Genomic DNA, 15081 nt, shown 5'->3' on the forward strand with positions numbered 1-15081 from the left:
CTACTGGGGATATGCCCGCAACCAAGGTACATGCCCTTGACCGGAATCGAACCTGGGACCTTTCAGTCCTCAGGCCGACGCTCTATCCACTGAGCCAAACCGGTTTCGGCTATAGTTTTGTTTTTATTTTCATTTTTAGTTATTTTTCGAGAGAGAGAGGAGAGGGGCAGGTAAAATCAATTTTTGTTGTTCCACCTATTTATGCATTCATTGATTGATTCTTGTGTGTGCCCTGACCGGAGATGGAGCCCACAACCTTGCTGTATTGGGATGATTCTTTAACCAAGTGAGCTACCTTTCCAGGGCAATCACCACAGTTTAGTTTTGCCTGTTTTTGACCTTCATATAAAAAGCATCGGACACTGTAGACTCTTTTGTGTCTAGGGAAAGGGAAATTGGTTTATACCTGGCTTCTGGCTTCCCTCCCACACAAGGATGCCTGGTACAGTGCCCTTGCTAGTCTAGGCCAGTGGTTCTCAGTCAGGTCCGCTTCGTACCCAGGTCATTTGGCAGTCTGTAACTGTCTTTGGTTTTCACAATTGGAGGGGTGCTATTGTAACCTGGTATGTAGTGGGGATTCTGCCTGACACCCTACAGTGTGCGGGGCAGCTCCCCGTAACGAAGAATTATCTGGTCCAAAATGTCAGCAGTACCGAGGTTGAGAAACCCTCATCTTGTCCCATGGAAAACTCCAAGAGCCCTCAGTGCCAAGCACAGAGTAGGCACCCTGCGATGCTGGGTTGCTGTCAGTATCACTCAAGGAGGATATTACGGGCCTCAGGCAGGCTTCAGGTGCTTTTTAAGACAAGCTAAAGGGCCTACGATTGAAATTCATGAAAATAGTTACATTGTGTAAGAAAAGGGAGGTTCAGGAGCAAAAACTTTTTTTTTTAGTTGCTTAAACATTTGTATTTTTATTGAATTTTAAAAAAATTTCTGCCCAGTTACGACAAATAGGAAACCGCATTTACAATTCACAAACTGTGGCATGAAAAATAACACACATCCCATCACCCATCAGGAATGACACCAAGCCCTTTCCATTTTTCCAGTCATAAGAGTCCATCACACAAATGTCAAATATGAGCACTGTCATTTTTTTCTTGGAAGGGGAAGAACATTAATCCTGGCAGCACTTTTCTTTTTTTAATTTAAAACAAAAACAACCCTCCTCTTCTTGGCGGGGTCTGGCGTGCGGTCCCAGTCCCCGTAATGTAGGGAGGCAGAGGGTAGGGGCTCCTGCCCCCTCGGCAGCACGTCTCCAGTGCCAATGGTTTCCAGTCCGCCGGTTCTATCCTCAAGCGCCGGGACACGGGGAAACTAACTAAATAAATAAAACAAGAACAGCCCAAATAAAAAATGGATGAAAGATTTGAGTCAACATTTGTCCAAAGAAGATAAAGGCTGACAAGCACAAGGAAAGATGTTCAACTTGATCACTCATGAGGGAAATACAAATCAAAACTGCAGTGAGATGCCACTGCAGACCTACGAGAACGGCCATAATCAGAAAGGTGGACAAGGACAAGTGTGGGGAGGATGTAGAGGAACTGGGACCCTCACGCGTTGCTGATGGGGATGTGATGTAAAATGGTGCAGCTACTTTGGAAAACAACTAGGGCAGATTTGTTGAAAGTTTAATGTAAAACCTACATGCAATCCAGCACTTCCACCTTCAGGAATCCACCCAAGAGAAATGAAAGCTTGTGTCACCTCAAAGACTTGTACATGAACTTAAGCAGCAAATTCATAAGAGCCAAAAAGTGGGAACCACCCACTGTCCACCAGCTGGTACAGTCACACAGTGGAATACTGCTCAGCCAGAAGAAAAGCGTATGGGTGAATCTCAGAAACATCTGAGTGAATGAAGACGGAGTACTGTATATTGTATTGTTTTATGAATGTCTAAAGGGCAGATAGACCATAGCAAAAGATAGCAGATTAGTGGTTGGGAACAGAGCATGGGAGGAGGAGTAGAGGGCAGAGGGGAGTGGGGATTGAGTGAAGGCAAGTTTGAGAGGAAGGGAAAGGGAGAGAGAGAAACATCAATGATGAGAGAATCATTGATCAGCTGCCTCCTGCACACCCCCACTGGGGATCATGACCACAACCTGGGCATGTGCCCTGACGGGGAATCAAACCATGACCTGATTCATAGGTTGACGCTCAACCACTGAGCCACACCTGCCGGGCTATAATCATAATTCTTAAAGACCAGCTGACTCAGGGATTGCTTTTAAGAGTAATACTAATATTAGAATGTGTGTTAACCTAGAAAACCCCCATAAGACACTTAGAAAACAAGCCACGCTGAAAAATATATTTGGGTGTCATGCTTCATGTCCACGTGGACTCTTGTGTGTCATTGAACCTTTATGAGAGGTGACTCCGGTGAGGTTCCCAGGTCTGATTTTAAACACATAAAATCAGAACAGATGAATGTATGATTTCTAAACCCAGGTGGCTAGCTGCAAGTAGGAGAGGAATTTTTGTATGTTTGTTTGTTAATCCTCACCCAAGGGTATTTTTCCCATTGATTAGTGTGGTGGGGAAGGAGAGAGAGAGACAGAGACAGAGACAGAGAAAGAGAGAAAGAAAGAAAGAAAGAAAGAAACATGGAACCTGCAATCCAGGTACATGCAGGAATTGAACCTTTGACCCTTCAATGCACAGGTTGATACTCTTACCACTGAGTCAAACTGGCCAGGGCTCATTTCCCCCATTTTAAGAAACCGCCGTCAAAACCTTGACGTTGCCTCTTTAGCCTTCTACCAGCTGCCAGCGTGGTTTGCAGAGAGCAAGGGCTACCTCCTGAGGCCTGTTTCTTCTCTTTTGTTACAGACAGTAAGCTGCCCCTGGGGAGACTATCCAAGTCAAGCTGTCAAGCAAATGCGAATATGATTGCCATGTGGGGGTGGTAGAGGGTTTGCTTACCTTTCTCTGTGCTTTCTTACCTAATAGGCTCTGGATTACTGCCACAGCAAGGGAATCATGCACAGGGATGTGAAACCTCACAATGTCATGATAGATCACCAACAGAAAAAGGTACCATACCAGCTAGGCAGCCGCCAGCCTTCCATTGGAAGGTGTAGACCAACCCCTGGCCAGGACTTAGGTGGTTTCTGGAGACCCGTGCTATTGGCAGACTGGTGATACTGTTATTTCCCAGTCTCCCGGTGTGGGTTCCTACTTTGCATACGTGTAGTACACAAGGAACATAGCCGAGCCTGACTGTACTCACTTGTTTATTGTCGTCATGGTTTTCTGGGGGGGCCTCAAGAAAGAAACTGCAGCTGATGGTTTCTACTGCTTCACGACCCCTCAGACCAATCTGCCTGGCCTTAAAAATATAATCGATTCCTCTTATTTTCAATGCCCAATGCTGGTCGTCCCTGATTGTTGAGTAAATGAATCACCTAGTAGATAATGAGAAGCTAGAGCAGTGCCTCAGTCCTGGAATGGGGCATGTACCTCCACCCTTTCTGTTACAACTACAGCTTATAATGAAAGCTGTTGATGATGGGGGATGTGCTGCACATACAGGTTGTATGGAGCCAGAGAGAAGCTTAAGCTCTATTGATCTCAAGAGAATAAGCCAGGATAATTTAAATTTTAAAAAAGAAAGCAAATACGATTCTGAGTGCCGTGCTCAGAAATGACCTCTTATGCAGTTACTGAAAGTATAATTTTTTTGCCAGTGCACTTGCTAACATTTTTTCATAAGGCCAAATAATTACCATTTCCTGTGGTGTGGCCCTGTTCTAAGGCACAGGCATCTAGAAACGCTCCTTTCACATGTTTTATTTCTGTCGTATTTGTAGCTGCGACTGATAGACTGGGGTCTGGCAGAGTTCTACCATCCTGCTCAGGAGTACAATGTCCGCGTGGCCTCCAGGTACTTCAAGGGACCAGAGCTCCTTGTGGACTACCAGGTAAAGTGGTTAGCGGAGTACTGCTGGGCTCTTTTTGTGTTTCCTTAAGGGCTTTTCCTTTTTCCTGTTTTTTTGTTGTTGTTGTTTAAAATATATTTTTATTGATTTCAGAGAGGAAGGGAGAGGGAGAGAGAAATAGAAACATCAATGATGACAGAGAGTCATTGATTGGCTGCCTCCTGCAAGTCTACTATTGGGGATTGAGTCTGCAACCCAGGCATGTGCCTTGACAGGGAATCAAACCGTGACCTCCTGGTTCATAGGTCAACGCTCAGCCACCTGGCCGGGCTTCTTGGTTTTTGTTCAGTCAGTTTGGATACATTCAAAGCCTGGTCTTTGTTCCATCCCAGAATGATCATTGCTGATTTTCCGCAGCTACCTTTTTTTTTTTTTTTTTTGGCTCAGGAAAATGGAGCACCTGTGACTGACTGCTTGTCCTTATTTCCTCAGATGTATGATTATAGCTTGGACATGTGGAGTTTGGGCTGTATGTTAGCGAGCATGATCTTTCGAAAGGAACCCTTCTTCCACGGACAGGACAACTATGACCAGGTGAGTGACACCATCTGGCTCATATCCATTTGGGGGCAGATGCCAAGAAAATAGCATCCCTTGATAGGGTGCTGTCCTTGAGCTACTGATCCTCTCTCAGTGTCCTCATACACGCTTTTCTTCAGGGTGAAGGATTTCACAAAATTTGCCTGCTGTTACCAGGTCTCCAAAGATAGATGACGCTTATCTTATGCCCAACTTCAAAGTGAGCCTGTGCAGTCAGGCACCTCCTTACCTAATAAAACTAGATTGTAGTCACTAAATTTGATGTCCCCAGAATCGTCAGCTTCTAGATGATTCCTGTAGTAAGTTGCATTATCCTTTCAAAGGCATTTTGGAAACCTTCATTCATGTGTGTTCGTGTCCTTGGGTCTGCTGCCCGTCTGCCCAGGCTTGGGTCTGTACCTGGTCCCTGGGGAAGTCGTGGGTGGAAAGTCTGGTTCCTTGTCACAGCGTCCTCACGGGCGTGCAGGGAGTTCTGTGCGCGGTGATTTGGTCAGTTTGTTTGTGTTTCAGCTTGTTCGCATTGCCAAGGTCCTGGGGACAGATGAGCTGTATGGGTATCTGAAGAAGTATCACATAGACCTAGACCCGCACTTCAACGATATCCTGGGACAGTAAGTAAGAGGGAGAGGAGGGGAGGGGTGTTAACTCACCCCCTGCAGAAGGGGAAAGGTTGGCGAAATCACTGTCCAAAGCTCTTCCCCTTTCTAATTGTATCAAAATCAAGTAGCCTTCTACTACCCTCCCCCGCCCCCCATGCATTTCTTAACTTATCTTGAGATATTTGGGCATTGTTTACATGTGTCTTCTAATAGTTTTACTTTTCTAAGAGATAGCCTGCTTATCAATAGAAAATTATAATGTTACAGAAAAAACGTTTTCTGGCTTAACATATGCTTATTTTAATGGAAAAATCTTAGAAATTTGTGATTCTTTGAATAAGAAACCATTTCTTTTGTTCTCTGTAATGGATTATTTATGAGGTAATTTTAAAGCCTATTTTCAGATAGAGTTGAAAATGTGTTGAAATTTTTCAAATAGTATTTTATGAAACCCATGTTTCTAAGGCCAGCAGCTCTAAATATAATGACTGAGCAATAACAATTTTTCAGTCACCTCTGTGCCTCGCCCAGAATTGACTAAAGCCATCTAAATCTTTTACATCCAAATCAGATGTAAACGTCTAATGAATTCATCAGTCATGGAGCACTGTTTTGTTTGAGGATCGTACAGATGTTAGCAAGTGCACTGGCTGGGATCATAGCTGTAGGGGCGGGGCAGGTAGCCAGAATGAGATTTAAGGAGCTTGTAACGAGTGCCGTACTCTCTGATTTTGTTGGTTTTGGCCCCACTACATACGGATCTTGTTGAACTTCGTTTCAGAACGCTAATGCTCCCCTTTTCTTCACAGACATTCACGGAAACGCTGGGAAAACTTTATACATAGCGAGAACAGACACCTCGTCAGCCCCGAGGCCCTAGATCTTCTGGACAAACTTCTGCGATACGACCATCAGCAGAGACTGACTGCCAAAGAGGCCATGGAGCACCCGTACTTCTGTGAGTCTCCAGGCGCTTTGCAGAGGCCCCCTTTTTAAAGGAAAAGTTCTTGCACCCTTTATCTTTGAGGCTGGTCAAGGGAATTCTAGGTATTTGAATTAATGCCGTTGGAATTCGGCCTCATTAGTTCTAGACCATTGAGACAACTTGGCAGGTCTGCTTCTTGATCCCGGAGGTATTTGCTCGTAGCTCCCTTGAGTCTGGTCTGTTAGACCAGCGGTTACCAATCGGTAGTCCACGGACCACTATTGGTCCACGAGGTCCGAAAGGTTGGCGAGCACTGTGTTAGACCCTTCCCAGTGGCTGAGTTGGTAGATCACAAGTTTTCAAATATATACTTTTTTCTTGGAAACTAATCAAAGATATCACACACACACCCCCAGCACACAGAAAAACAAGTAATTAGTTGAAAGTAATGTAACTATTAGTATATTTTAAAGGAAATAAGTTAAATAAATAAAAAGAATTTGCAGAAAGGAAAGCAGGTATGAAAAGACGTCACTAAAATTCTATCTGAATTATTGATTAAGAGGATGTGTATAAATTCCATTTATGTGGTTGCTTGTTGTTCTGCATGTGTGCAGTTCTCTGCACTGATAAGGCACGTCTCACACTTCATTCTCAGCAGTGTGGGGTGGGTTAGGCCGGTCAGAGACTGAGAATAAGGGAGGTTAAGCTACCTGTCGCAATTCACTATGTGAGTCGACCAACACTTTCAGCCTATCTGTTGCTTGACTAATTGCCATCTTTCCTTCTTTTTCCCCTCTGCAATTAACTGAAACGTGCCTGAAGTTGACATCGCTCTTTGGTCTTGGAACCTATTGGCCCATAAGCATTAGAAGATAGCAAATTTGAAAGGTCTCACCCTTCAGTGGTCCAGGGCACAGAAATCTATTTCTACCCTTTGAGTTGATGGAATTCAGAGCACTGATGTTTACAATATGTAATTCATGATCTGTCTACTTTTCTGAATACTCATGCTTCTATTTTAAAAAAAATTTTTAGCTACTATTGCTTAAAATGGTTAGGTCATCTAAATGTGTGTGTGTGTGTGTGTGTGTGTGTGTTGTGTGTATTTTAAAATTTTTTATTTTTAAAAAATATATATTTTTATTGATTTCAGAGAGGAAGGGAGAGAGAGATAGAGACATCAATGATGAGAGAGAATCATTGATCGGCTGCCTCCTGCACACCCCACACTGGGGATCCAGCCTGCAACCCAGGCATGTGCCCTGACTGGGAATCAAACGGTGACTTCCTGGTTCATAGGTCGACATGAACCACTGAGCCATACCGACTGGGCAAAATGGTTAGGTCTTTTTTTTTTTTTTAATATATTTTATTGATTTTTTTTACAGAAAGGAAGGGAGAGAGATAGAGTTAGAAACATCGATGAGAGAGAAACATCGATCAGCTGCCTCCTGCACATCTCCTACTGGGGATGTGCCCGCAACCCGGGTACATGCCCTTGACCGGAATCGAACCTGGGACCTTTCAGTCTGCAGGCCGATGCTCTATCCACTGAGCCAAACCGGTTTCGGCTGGTTAGGTCTTCTAATGGCTCTTTTCATTCACCCTTTTCTCTGAAGTGCCTATTATTGTGCATGCATTGAAGAAATTGGGGGTTGGGTATGATATTAGTATTCAAGGAAAATAGCACATAAGAAAGTGAGTAGAAATTTGAGCAGTGGGAGATGAGTGTCTGTGCCGCTCTTTGTGAGTCTGAGTCATTGAACTTGACTCTGAGGAAGTATGAGTGCTCACCCTGATCATTTTTCAGTACCTGGTTCTTCTATAACCATATGCTGCCATTTCCCCCGCCCTCCTGGTCCCGCCTTTCCCGGCAGTGTGTCCTCTCTGGCTCACTGTGGAAGGCGGGGCTCGGTGTGATGTTCCCTCCCTCCCCGCCCAGCCTTGCTGACCTGGCCCTTTGCCTTGCAGACCCCGTGGTGAAGGAGCAGTCCCAGCCCTGTGCGGACAACGCTGTACTTTCCAGTGGTCTCACGGCGGCCCGGTGAAGACTGGAAAGCGACGGGTAATGCGGCATTGATGCTTGCCAATAAAACCAAGCAACACAACACAAACCTTGAAGGAAAACTCCAGTGTGATTCAAAGAAATTCTAGTCATTCCTTCTAAACGCAAAGAAGAGTAAAGACCTAAAAGTTTGTCAAAAAGAAAGAAACTCCCCAGTCCTAGTCTCCAGGGCGCTGACGCTCCGGCAGCAAGCGAGACGCTGCCCCTAGTTCAGGATCTGAGGGGCCTCTCCCTGTGGAATGCACGGGAGATGGGAGACTCGGAGTTGTACACTCACCTGTGTTTCACAGGAGACCACCCGCTCTGAATATCTGACTTCCTGTCTATTCCACTGTGGTCCAGGTTTCCTTGGGTGAGATTCAGGCTCGAGTTTTAGCCACACGTCAGCAGCCTGTACTGACACACCAGCCTCACTTACGAACAGGAGATATTAAAACAGCGACAGTATTTTTTTTTAACTCTTTTACAAATTCATGTTTTATGTATTTTTTTATGACATGAGCTCTCTAGGAAATGTACCTCAGCCCTGCAGTTTCCTCTAAGCCTATTAATTTGGGAGCAAACTGCAGTCACTCTCATGAGTCCCCTTGGGTGTCAGCAGACGTCATCACTTTAAATGTGATGCCACGAGCAGGTCCATCGTCTCTTCAGAAGTTAGATGCTAAGTGCATAACTTGGAGCTCACTGTAACCTTTGTTGATTTGCCTAACCATAAAATCTTGTTGCTATTTTTTTTTTTGTGTAGCTTTTTTTTTTTTTTTTTTCAGCCTTGTAAGGAAGCCTCACCATTTCCCAGCACATCCCTGTGTGTGCACCTATTTTAACGCATCTCTGAAACAAAGACGTTTTGTTCACAACCATAACTAAAGCTGGGAAGTCGGTCTTTAGACAGGTCAGGGGGGAGAGGGAGGAAAAAGGTTCTATGAGAATTTATTCAGGAATGACCTATTGGGCGAAGAAAAAAATATATATCCCCATCCCACCCCCTTTTTGCCTCTTTTTATCCCCGTGAGAAGTAATTCCCCGCTGTAATCAGGGTACTCTGCATTTCTAAGCTCTGATGGGTAATACGTGAATGTGATGGCAATGACAAGCCCCTCTCGCCTGCAGGTACGTGGGCAGGGCCACCCACAGCCCAGGCGGCGAGGGTCTTGGGGGAGGAAGTGGAGTTCCCGGAGTGAGTAGCAAAGCCTGGGATCCATGTGCCAGCCTTCACGTTAGCAAAGGAAGCTAGATTTTGTTTTAAAAAGTAAAAATAGTGCTGATTTCATTTGGGGGACTTGACATTAACATGATTTGCAAGCAGTCCCCGCCCCCCAGCTGCAGAGCCGCGCCACAGCTATGGGGACTCGCACAGCTAGGCTGGAGCTCGAGGGGTCTGCCACCACGTCACATTAGGGTTTCTTTATTAACTATTTAATAATGCCATACGTTTTTATAAGGGTAGATTGTTTGTTTGAAAGCATCTGTTTACATTCCATATTCCAATAAAATCATATTGGTATTGGTAGCAGGTCCTATCTCTAAATGTAGATTCTATTTTTGTCATTTGGTTGGTGGGAACTTGAAATACAAATAAAACTCTTATTTATAGAGTTGAGCTTACAGATTAAAAAATAAGATCCCAAAGCCAGGAAATGAATTCCGCTAAGGTTCTCATACATATACTACCTGCCTGCATTGCACATTCTGTGTATTAATGTCTGCATTTGTTCTGTCTGAAAATGAAAGACAAGGCACGAGCTCTTGGCTGAACCTAGATCACCGTGTCAGGCAGTAAAACTCTGGGATTGTCAGACGCCTTCTCACGTGCCCTCTGAGGCAACACGGAGCTGTTTATTTATCAGGGAGATGTGCCACTGTGTGTCTTTCCTGCCCCGCCCCTTCGTCCCCACGCTCTCCTCCCACACCTTTAAGTTGCCTGTTTGGACCAGGCCGGGAGCCGAGAGGAGGGCTTGGTGAGGTAGTGACCAGTGGGGCCCCAGAGGCAGGACAGCATCTGGAGCAGAGCCGGCGGGTCACTTGTCCTCTCTCTCCTTTGCTCGTGACTCGGTAGGTGCAGACGCTCACCTGCCTGCCCTGGCTCTGCAGCTGCCGCTTGGACAGGAGCATTGCTTTCTTTATGCACACAGTTTCCTTTGCTCCCACCTGTCCTTTACCTGTCTTCATGCCTTAGACATGTGGCAGAACGGAGTTTAAAGCGCCCACTCCTTTCTCATCTGGCCTCGACCAGCTTGCTGGCTGCCGCCACTGTAGGTTGTTTTCTTTCCCAAACTGAAGTGAGTCCAGTCCAGACCTTTTCTCTTAACCTATGCCCAAACCATGGTGTGTCCACATGGACCTGGCTCCGCTGGTATTTGAGAGCATGTCCCCGGGTTAGGAGGTGGTCTCGGAGAGTTCTGAGAAAGAGGGGTGAGTGTGTGTGCGTGTGTGTGAGAGAGTGTCTAATATTTAGACTAAGCTATGGTAGATCTACCCACCCCCTATCCTTTTCAGTTAGCTATATTTCTTAATTCATCTCAGTAATTTTCATTTGATATTTTGTTTGCTTCATTACCTTATAACAGGTTAAAAGTGCCTATGATAAGGACTTATTATTTCCTAAAGAAAAGCAAAAAAAATGTGGGGAACAGGGTAGTGTTACACTGTCATCTCAGGTACTGCCTGTGTTTAAGAACATAGATGTGGTGCGGTGAGGAAAATGGCTCCTGTGCCATGTACAGGCGGGTAGCACAGTCTGGCCCGCGCGAGCAGGGCTGCAGGGGTTCCTCCAGCTGAGGCGGCCGCGGGGAGGGCAGAACTGCCGATCAATCTTTTCACCTGTGGTTCACTTGCAGTTCACTCTCCCCTGGGTCATATCAGCTGGCCTGCTCCTGTCCCCTCCCGTCCCTGTGGTAGGGGGCTGGGCGGGAGCAGCCGTCACATGTATAGTGCAGACCAAGCATTCGTGGGCCTCCTCACAGTGAGGTGCGTGCCGAGGCCAGTTCTGTGGGCACTTAACCGGTACTCACTCGCTGGGTCTCCTCACAGACCCTCTAGCACATCGGTGCTCACGAGGCTCAAAGCAGATGTTTCCCCTTGCAAAGAGGAAGGTGCTCAGACGGATTCATTAGAGGAGATGGCAGAGCTGGGGATCCTTGGGGCTGGGAGAGGCCGGGCCAGCCGGCTGTTAAAGGAGAAGCTGAACCAGTAACAGTCGAAAGAGGGAATGTGACTCCTGAGGGGAGAGGACCTGGGGGCACAAAGGTCATGTTCTGGGTGCACCCTGAGGCGGGCACTCCCCCTGGATTGGTGCCAGTGGGACCACAAGGTGCTCCCCAGGCAGATGCTGAGTCCCAGCGAGCTGGCGTGGGCTCAGCCTGGGCCTACTCAGGGAAAGGACAGGTTCTCCCAGGTGCTGCGTGGCTGAGGATGGGAGCAAAATTACTTTGGGACACAAGCAACAATTGGAGGAGTTTTTGTATATGTACTGAAGTGGATCTAAGAGCCCAGTTAATATTTCCTGTAATGCCAGGTCAGAGGAAATGGTTTGTTTAGAAACCTGCATTACTGCATGAGCACCCACGGGGAAAGCAAACTCCCCTCCTACCGTTGAACAGGAGTGGGTAACAACCTGGCGGAGTCACGGAGATAGAAACCCTTTTAAAAGCAAAAGCTGGGTCCACATGAGCACACAGGAAGCCAAAGTTTGTCAGCGAGCTGAACTCTAAGACGGGAACGGGGAGGGGAGGTGGTGGGGAAACACCAGCTGAGAAAACCAGCGATGGCATGTGCTTCTGAGCTACATGGATGTGTTGATGAACACGGCCCCACGCAGGCCGTGAGGTGAGGCGATGGGGCTGTGCAGGTGGGCGGACTTTTGTGTGGAGACTCAACCATGTGCTACAAATGTGATACTTAATTCCTGAACTACATGTATTGAGGATTGTTTTTAAAAAACCAACTTTCATTGACTCAATAAATTAACCGTTTTTTCACTTGCTGGCTTTTCGTGCTGTGAATGGTGACTGAGAGGTGGGGACAGGAACTTGGCACCCCGTGTAAAGCTTGGGTAAATCAAGACCCCTGGAGCCGACGCGCCTTCCGTTTGCCAAAAAGCAGCGCCCCCTGGCGGCGATCCTTACAGATGACCACGTCAGACACAGTGGTGGCCCCCTCGGTGCATCACTGGATGCTGATGCACGATTTCTGTGCTGCTGCCCTTAGCGGGAAGAAAAAAGCCCTGGGAAATCCTGTTTTGCCTAAATAAAGATGTTGGTCACCCGCCTTCCCCAGAGGGCGACAAGCCCCTGCTCTGCGGACCTTAAGCTTGTGTTTTCTGTCTCAGGGGAGAGGTGGGGTCACCCTGGAACTGCAGAGATGTATGTGGTGGTGGCAGTAATCCGCTCGGTGTGAAGACAGCGGGAGGCGTGTCGGCGAGGGGACCTATTGCTGGTTCTTGGTTCTTGCTTCTGAACTGCACCCCTCAGACACCTGCTTCTTGGGGCTGGCCTGTTTTCTCCCCCAACTTGAGCCTTCGTGGCAGTGCTCTGCGTTTAGGAACGTCTCCCCACCCCGTTCCTTGCAGCACTCGCGGGCATGTGCTGTTGTTTGGCAGACAGTGGTGTCTTTAATTAATGTTCTTTTTCTCCCCGACTGGTCCCTCTGTGGAGTTGGATGCTTGGAAATCAGTTTCTGAAGCGCTGAAAGGCAAACTAATTTCTTACCCGTATGCACCACGCGGCCTCTCAAATACTGAGCAGTAGAGATCTTTACCCCAAGAGTTCACGGACCGATGTTCCTGTGACCGCCGCCCAGGTGCGCAGTCCTTCCCCTCGGGGCTGAGGTACCGTTCTGAGACTCTTAGAATTCTGCTGCTGGCATCTCGCCTCCCACCCCACTGCGCTGGACATGGGAGGAGGAACGGTGTTCAGGCCACGCTTTCAGGGGAGAGTAAACACAGGGCGGGCAAAAGCAGGCTTGCAGCTGTGAGCACACTGCCATTGTGCTGTTCTTTTGAGTTGATAAAGCTCTTGTAATAATCCTAACCTGCATGTCTTTTTCCATACGAACAGCTGTGAACCTACTTTGCTCACCCCTGTATGAGCCAGTTCCCCAGAGAAATACAGTCAGTCCTCTAACTCTTAGTCCCACGCTGTCTTCAGTGACGTGGGTCAGATCTGATGGGGCTCCAGAGGTGGCCTGCGCAACTTGTGGCCAGGTTCCCACAGGACGGTCAGCGTCCCGGACCTGAGAGGCGGGGAAGAGACTTGGTCACCCCCATGGTGTCCAGAACTTTCCCCTTGCTCTCGCACAAGGCCGTGCAAAGGCTGCCTCTTGATGGTGATCAGAAGAGCAAGTTTGGAAAGGGTACCACTCCAAACCCGATTTCATGGTCTCCCTAGGTTTCCCGCAAAGTGGCACAGGCAAGGCAGGCTTGCACACACTTCCCGGCCCCCTCCAGGAGGAAGCCACGGACAAGGGAGGCCTGTCCTCACTCCCGGTCAGATTGATTAATGCGTCTTTCCCCTCCTCCCATCTCTTTCCCCAGGTCTGTTGCGGTTCCTCTCACTTTTCCATAAGCAGAACAAGAACCAAATCAAACGTCTTAACGTGTGTAGAGAGATCACATGCCGTGAGCAGACACAAACGGTGGCGGGTTTGGCGAGCACGAACTAGACCAACCGAAGGGCAGCCCACCACCGTATATCAAACCTCACTTCCGAATGTAAAAGGTTCCCACGCCTTTGGCTTCCGGTTGACTTCCTCCTGACCCAGAAAGCATGGGAAATGTGAAGGGTATGCAAATGGTTGTTGGTTACTGTTGCTCCCCTGCGCCCCTGGACGGTCCCGTGGCCGCCTGGTTTCCAGCAGACCACAGACTCCGCAGCGGGGGCGCGGGGGCTTATATGGCATGATGGGCAGTTACATATTATAATTTTAAAAGTATATATTATTGAATAAAAGGTTTTAAAAGAAATGTATGGAGAGTTTTCAGTATGGAAGGGGCCATTCACAGAGACCCATGGCCAGACGGCTGAGTGACACAGAAGAGCATCGGTGGCAGGTTCTGGCCAGAGGACAGGGGAAGTCCCAGAGGTGGAGAGGCAGGAGCTCAGGATGCTCTCTACAGGGACGGGAAGTCGAGGAGGGGTGCTGAGCTCCCCCTGGGAAAGAGGCAGCGGATTCAAGGAGACTTGTGAGCCCAGAAAGCCAGGCTTTGCCTCAAACACGCATTTGGCCTCCCTCGACTGGTCCTTGCAAAGCAAGGACCGTGATGTAGGCGTGCCACTTCGGGTGAAGTCAGGAAGGTGCCTTAGCCCTTTGGGTTCCCTTTGCTTCTGTCTCCATATTTATCCCACCTCCCAATCCTGTTCCCTCTCCCCAAGCTCCCTTCTAAAATAGCACCTTACCTTGGAGGATGGAGGCTGCTGTCCTGAGGCAGGGCAGGGCCCGGGCTCTCAGGTCCCCATCCCGGGGCTGTTTCTGGTCGCATCAATAGGATGGCGTGGAAGCACTGGCTGTATTTATCCAGGGAACAAACTCAACCTGTTTTACAAACGAGCCTTCCCTGGCTCCCTCAGTCCTCCCCTCCTAGGACAGCTGTGTCACAGCCTGGTGTCTGGCGGTGGCCTGTGCCCTCCCACTGCCTATAGAGAGCAGAAGCGACAGGCAGACCCCAACACCCGTTCTCCACAAAGGCCATGTGGTCCGCACAACATCCTCTCTCCGGTCTTTGCTGCTTTCCCGGAACAGGTGACTGGCAATCCAGGTGTGGACACTCACAGTTTTTGAAGCAATTATGGGGGGGAAGCAAAGAGGCCCTTCTGCCATCACAGGGTCACAGCGTCCCCTGGGCCAGCTTCTGTCGTATCCAAGCAGTTCCTCGGGTGTGGGAGCTCAAGACCGTGCGTGCTGCTGGACACCAGCGAGTGAGGCCCGCAGGCCCACCGCCCGCGGACTGAGGCCAACGGGGCACCGAATGGATGGACTTAATACTTTCCAGCTCCAACACCGGCC

The 15081-nt window shown here is 48.1% G+C and overlaps 1 protein-coding gene across 1 annotated transcript in view; it reads left to right on the top strand.

The window, feature by feature from the left end:
- Positions 1-14041, top strand: part of CSNK2A2 (casein kinase 2, alpha prime polypeptide) — a 35101-nt gene extending 21060 nt beyond the window's left edge. Inside the window, exons 5-12 of the mRNA XM_014545515.1 lie at positions 2842-2844; positions 2962-3045; positions 3822-3932; positions 4383-4484; positions 5001-5101; positions 5899-6047; positions 7989-8082; positions 13613-14041. Of these exons, the coding sequence (XP_014401001.1) occupies positions 2842-2844; positions 2962-3045; positions 3822-3932; positions 4383-4484; positions 5001-5101; positions 5899-6047; positions 7989-8065 (627 nt within the window). The 3' untranslated portion in view covers positions 8066-8082; positions 13613-14041. The remainder of the gene's footprint in view (positions 1-2841; positions 2845-2961; positions 3046-3821; positions 3933-4382; positions 4485-5000; positions 5102-5898; positions 6048-7988; positions 8083-13612) is intronic.
- Positions 14042-15081: the final 1040 nt, after the last annotated feature.

Source organism: Myotis brandtii, unplaced genomic scaffold, assembly GCF_000412655.1.
Source record: "Myotis brandtii unplaced genomic scaffold, ASM41265v1 scaffold411, whole genome shotgun sequence".
NCBI classification, from domain to species: Eukaryota; Metazoa; Chordata; class Mammalia; order Chiroptera; family Vespertilionidae; genus Myotis; species Myotis brandtii.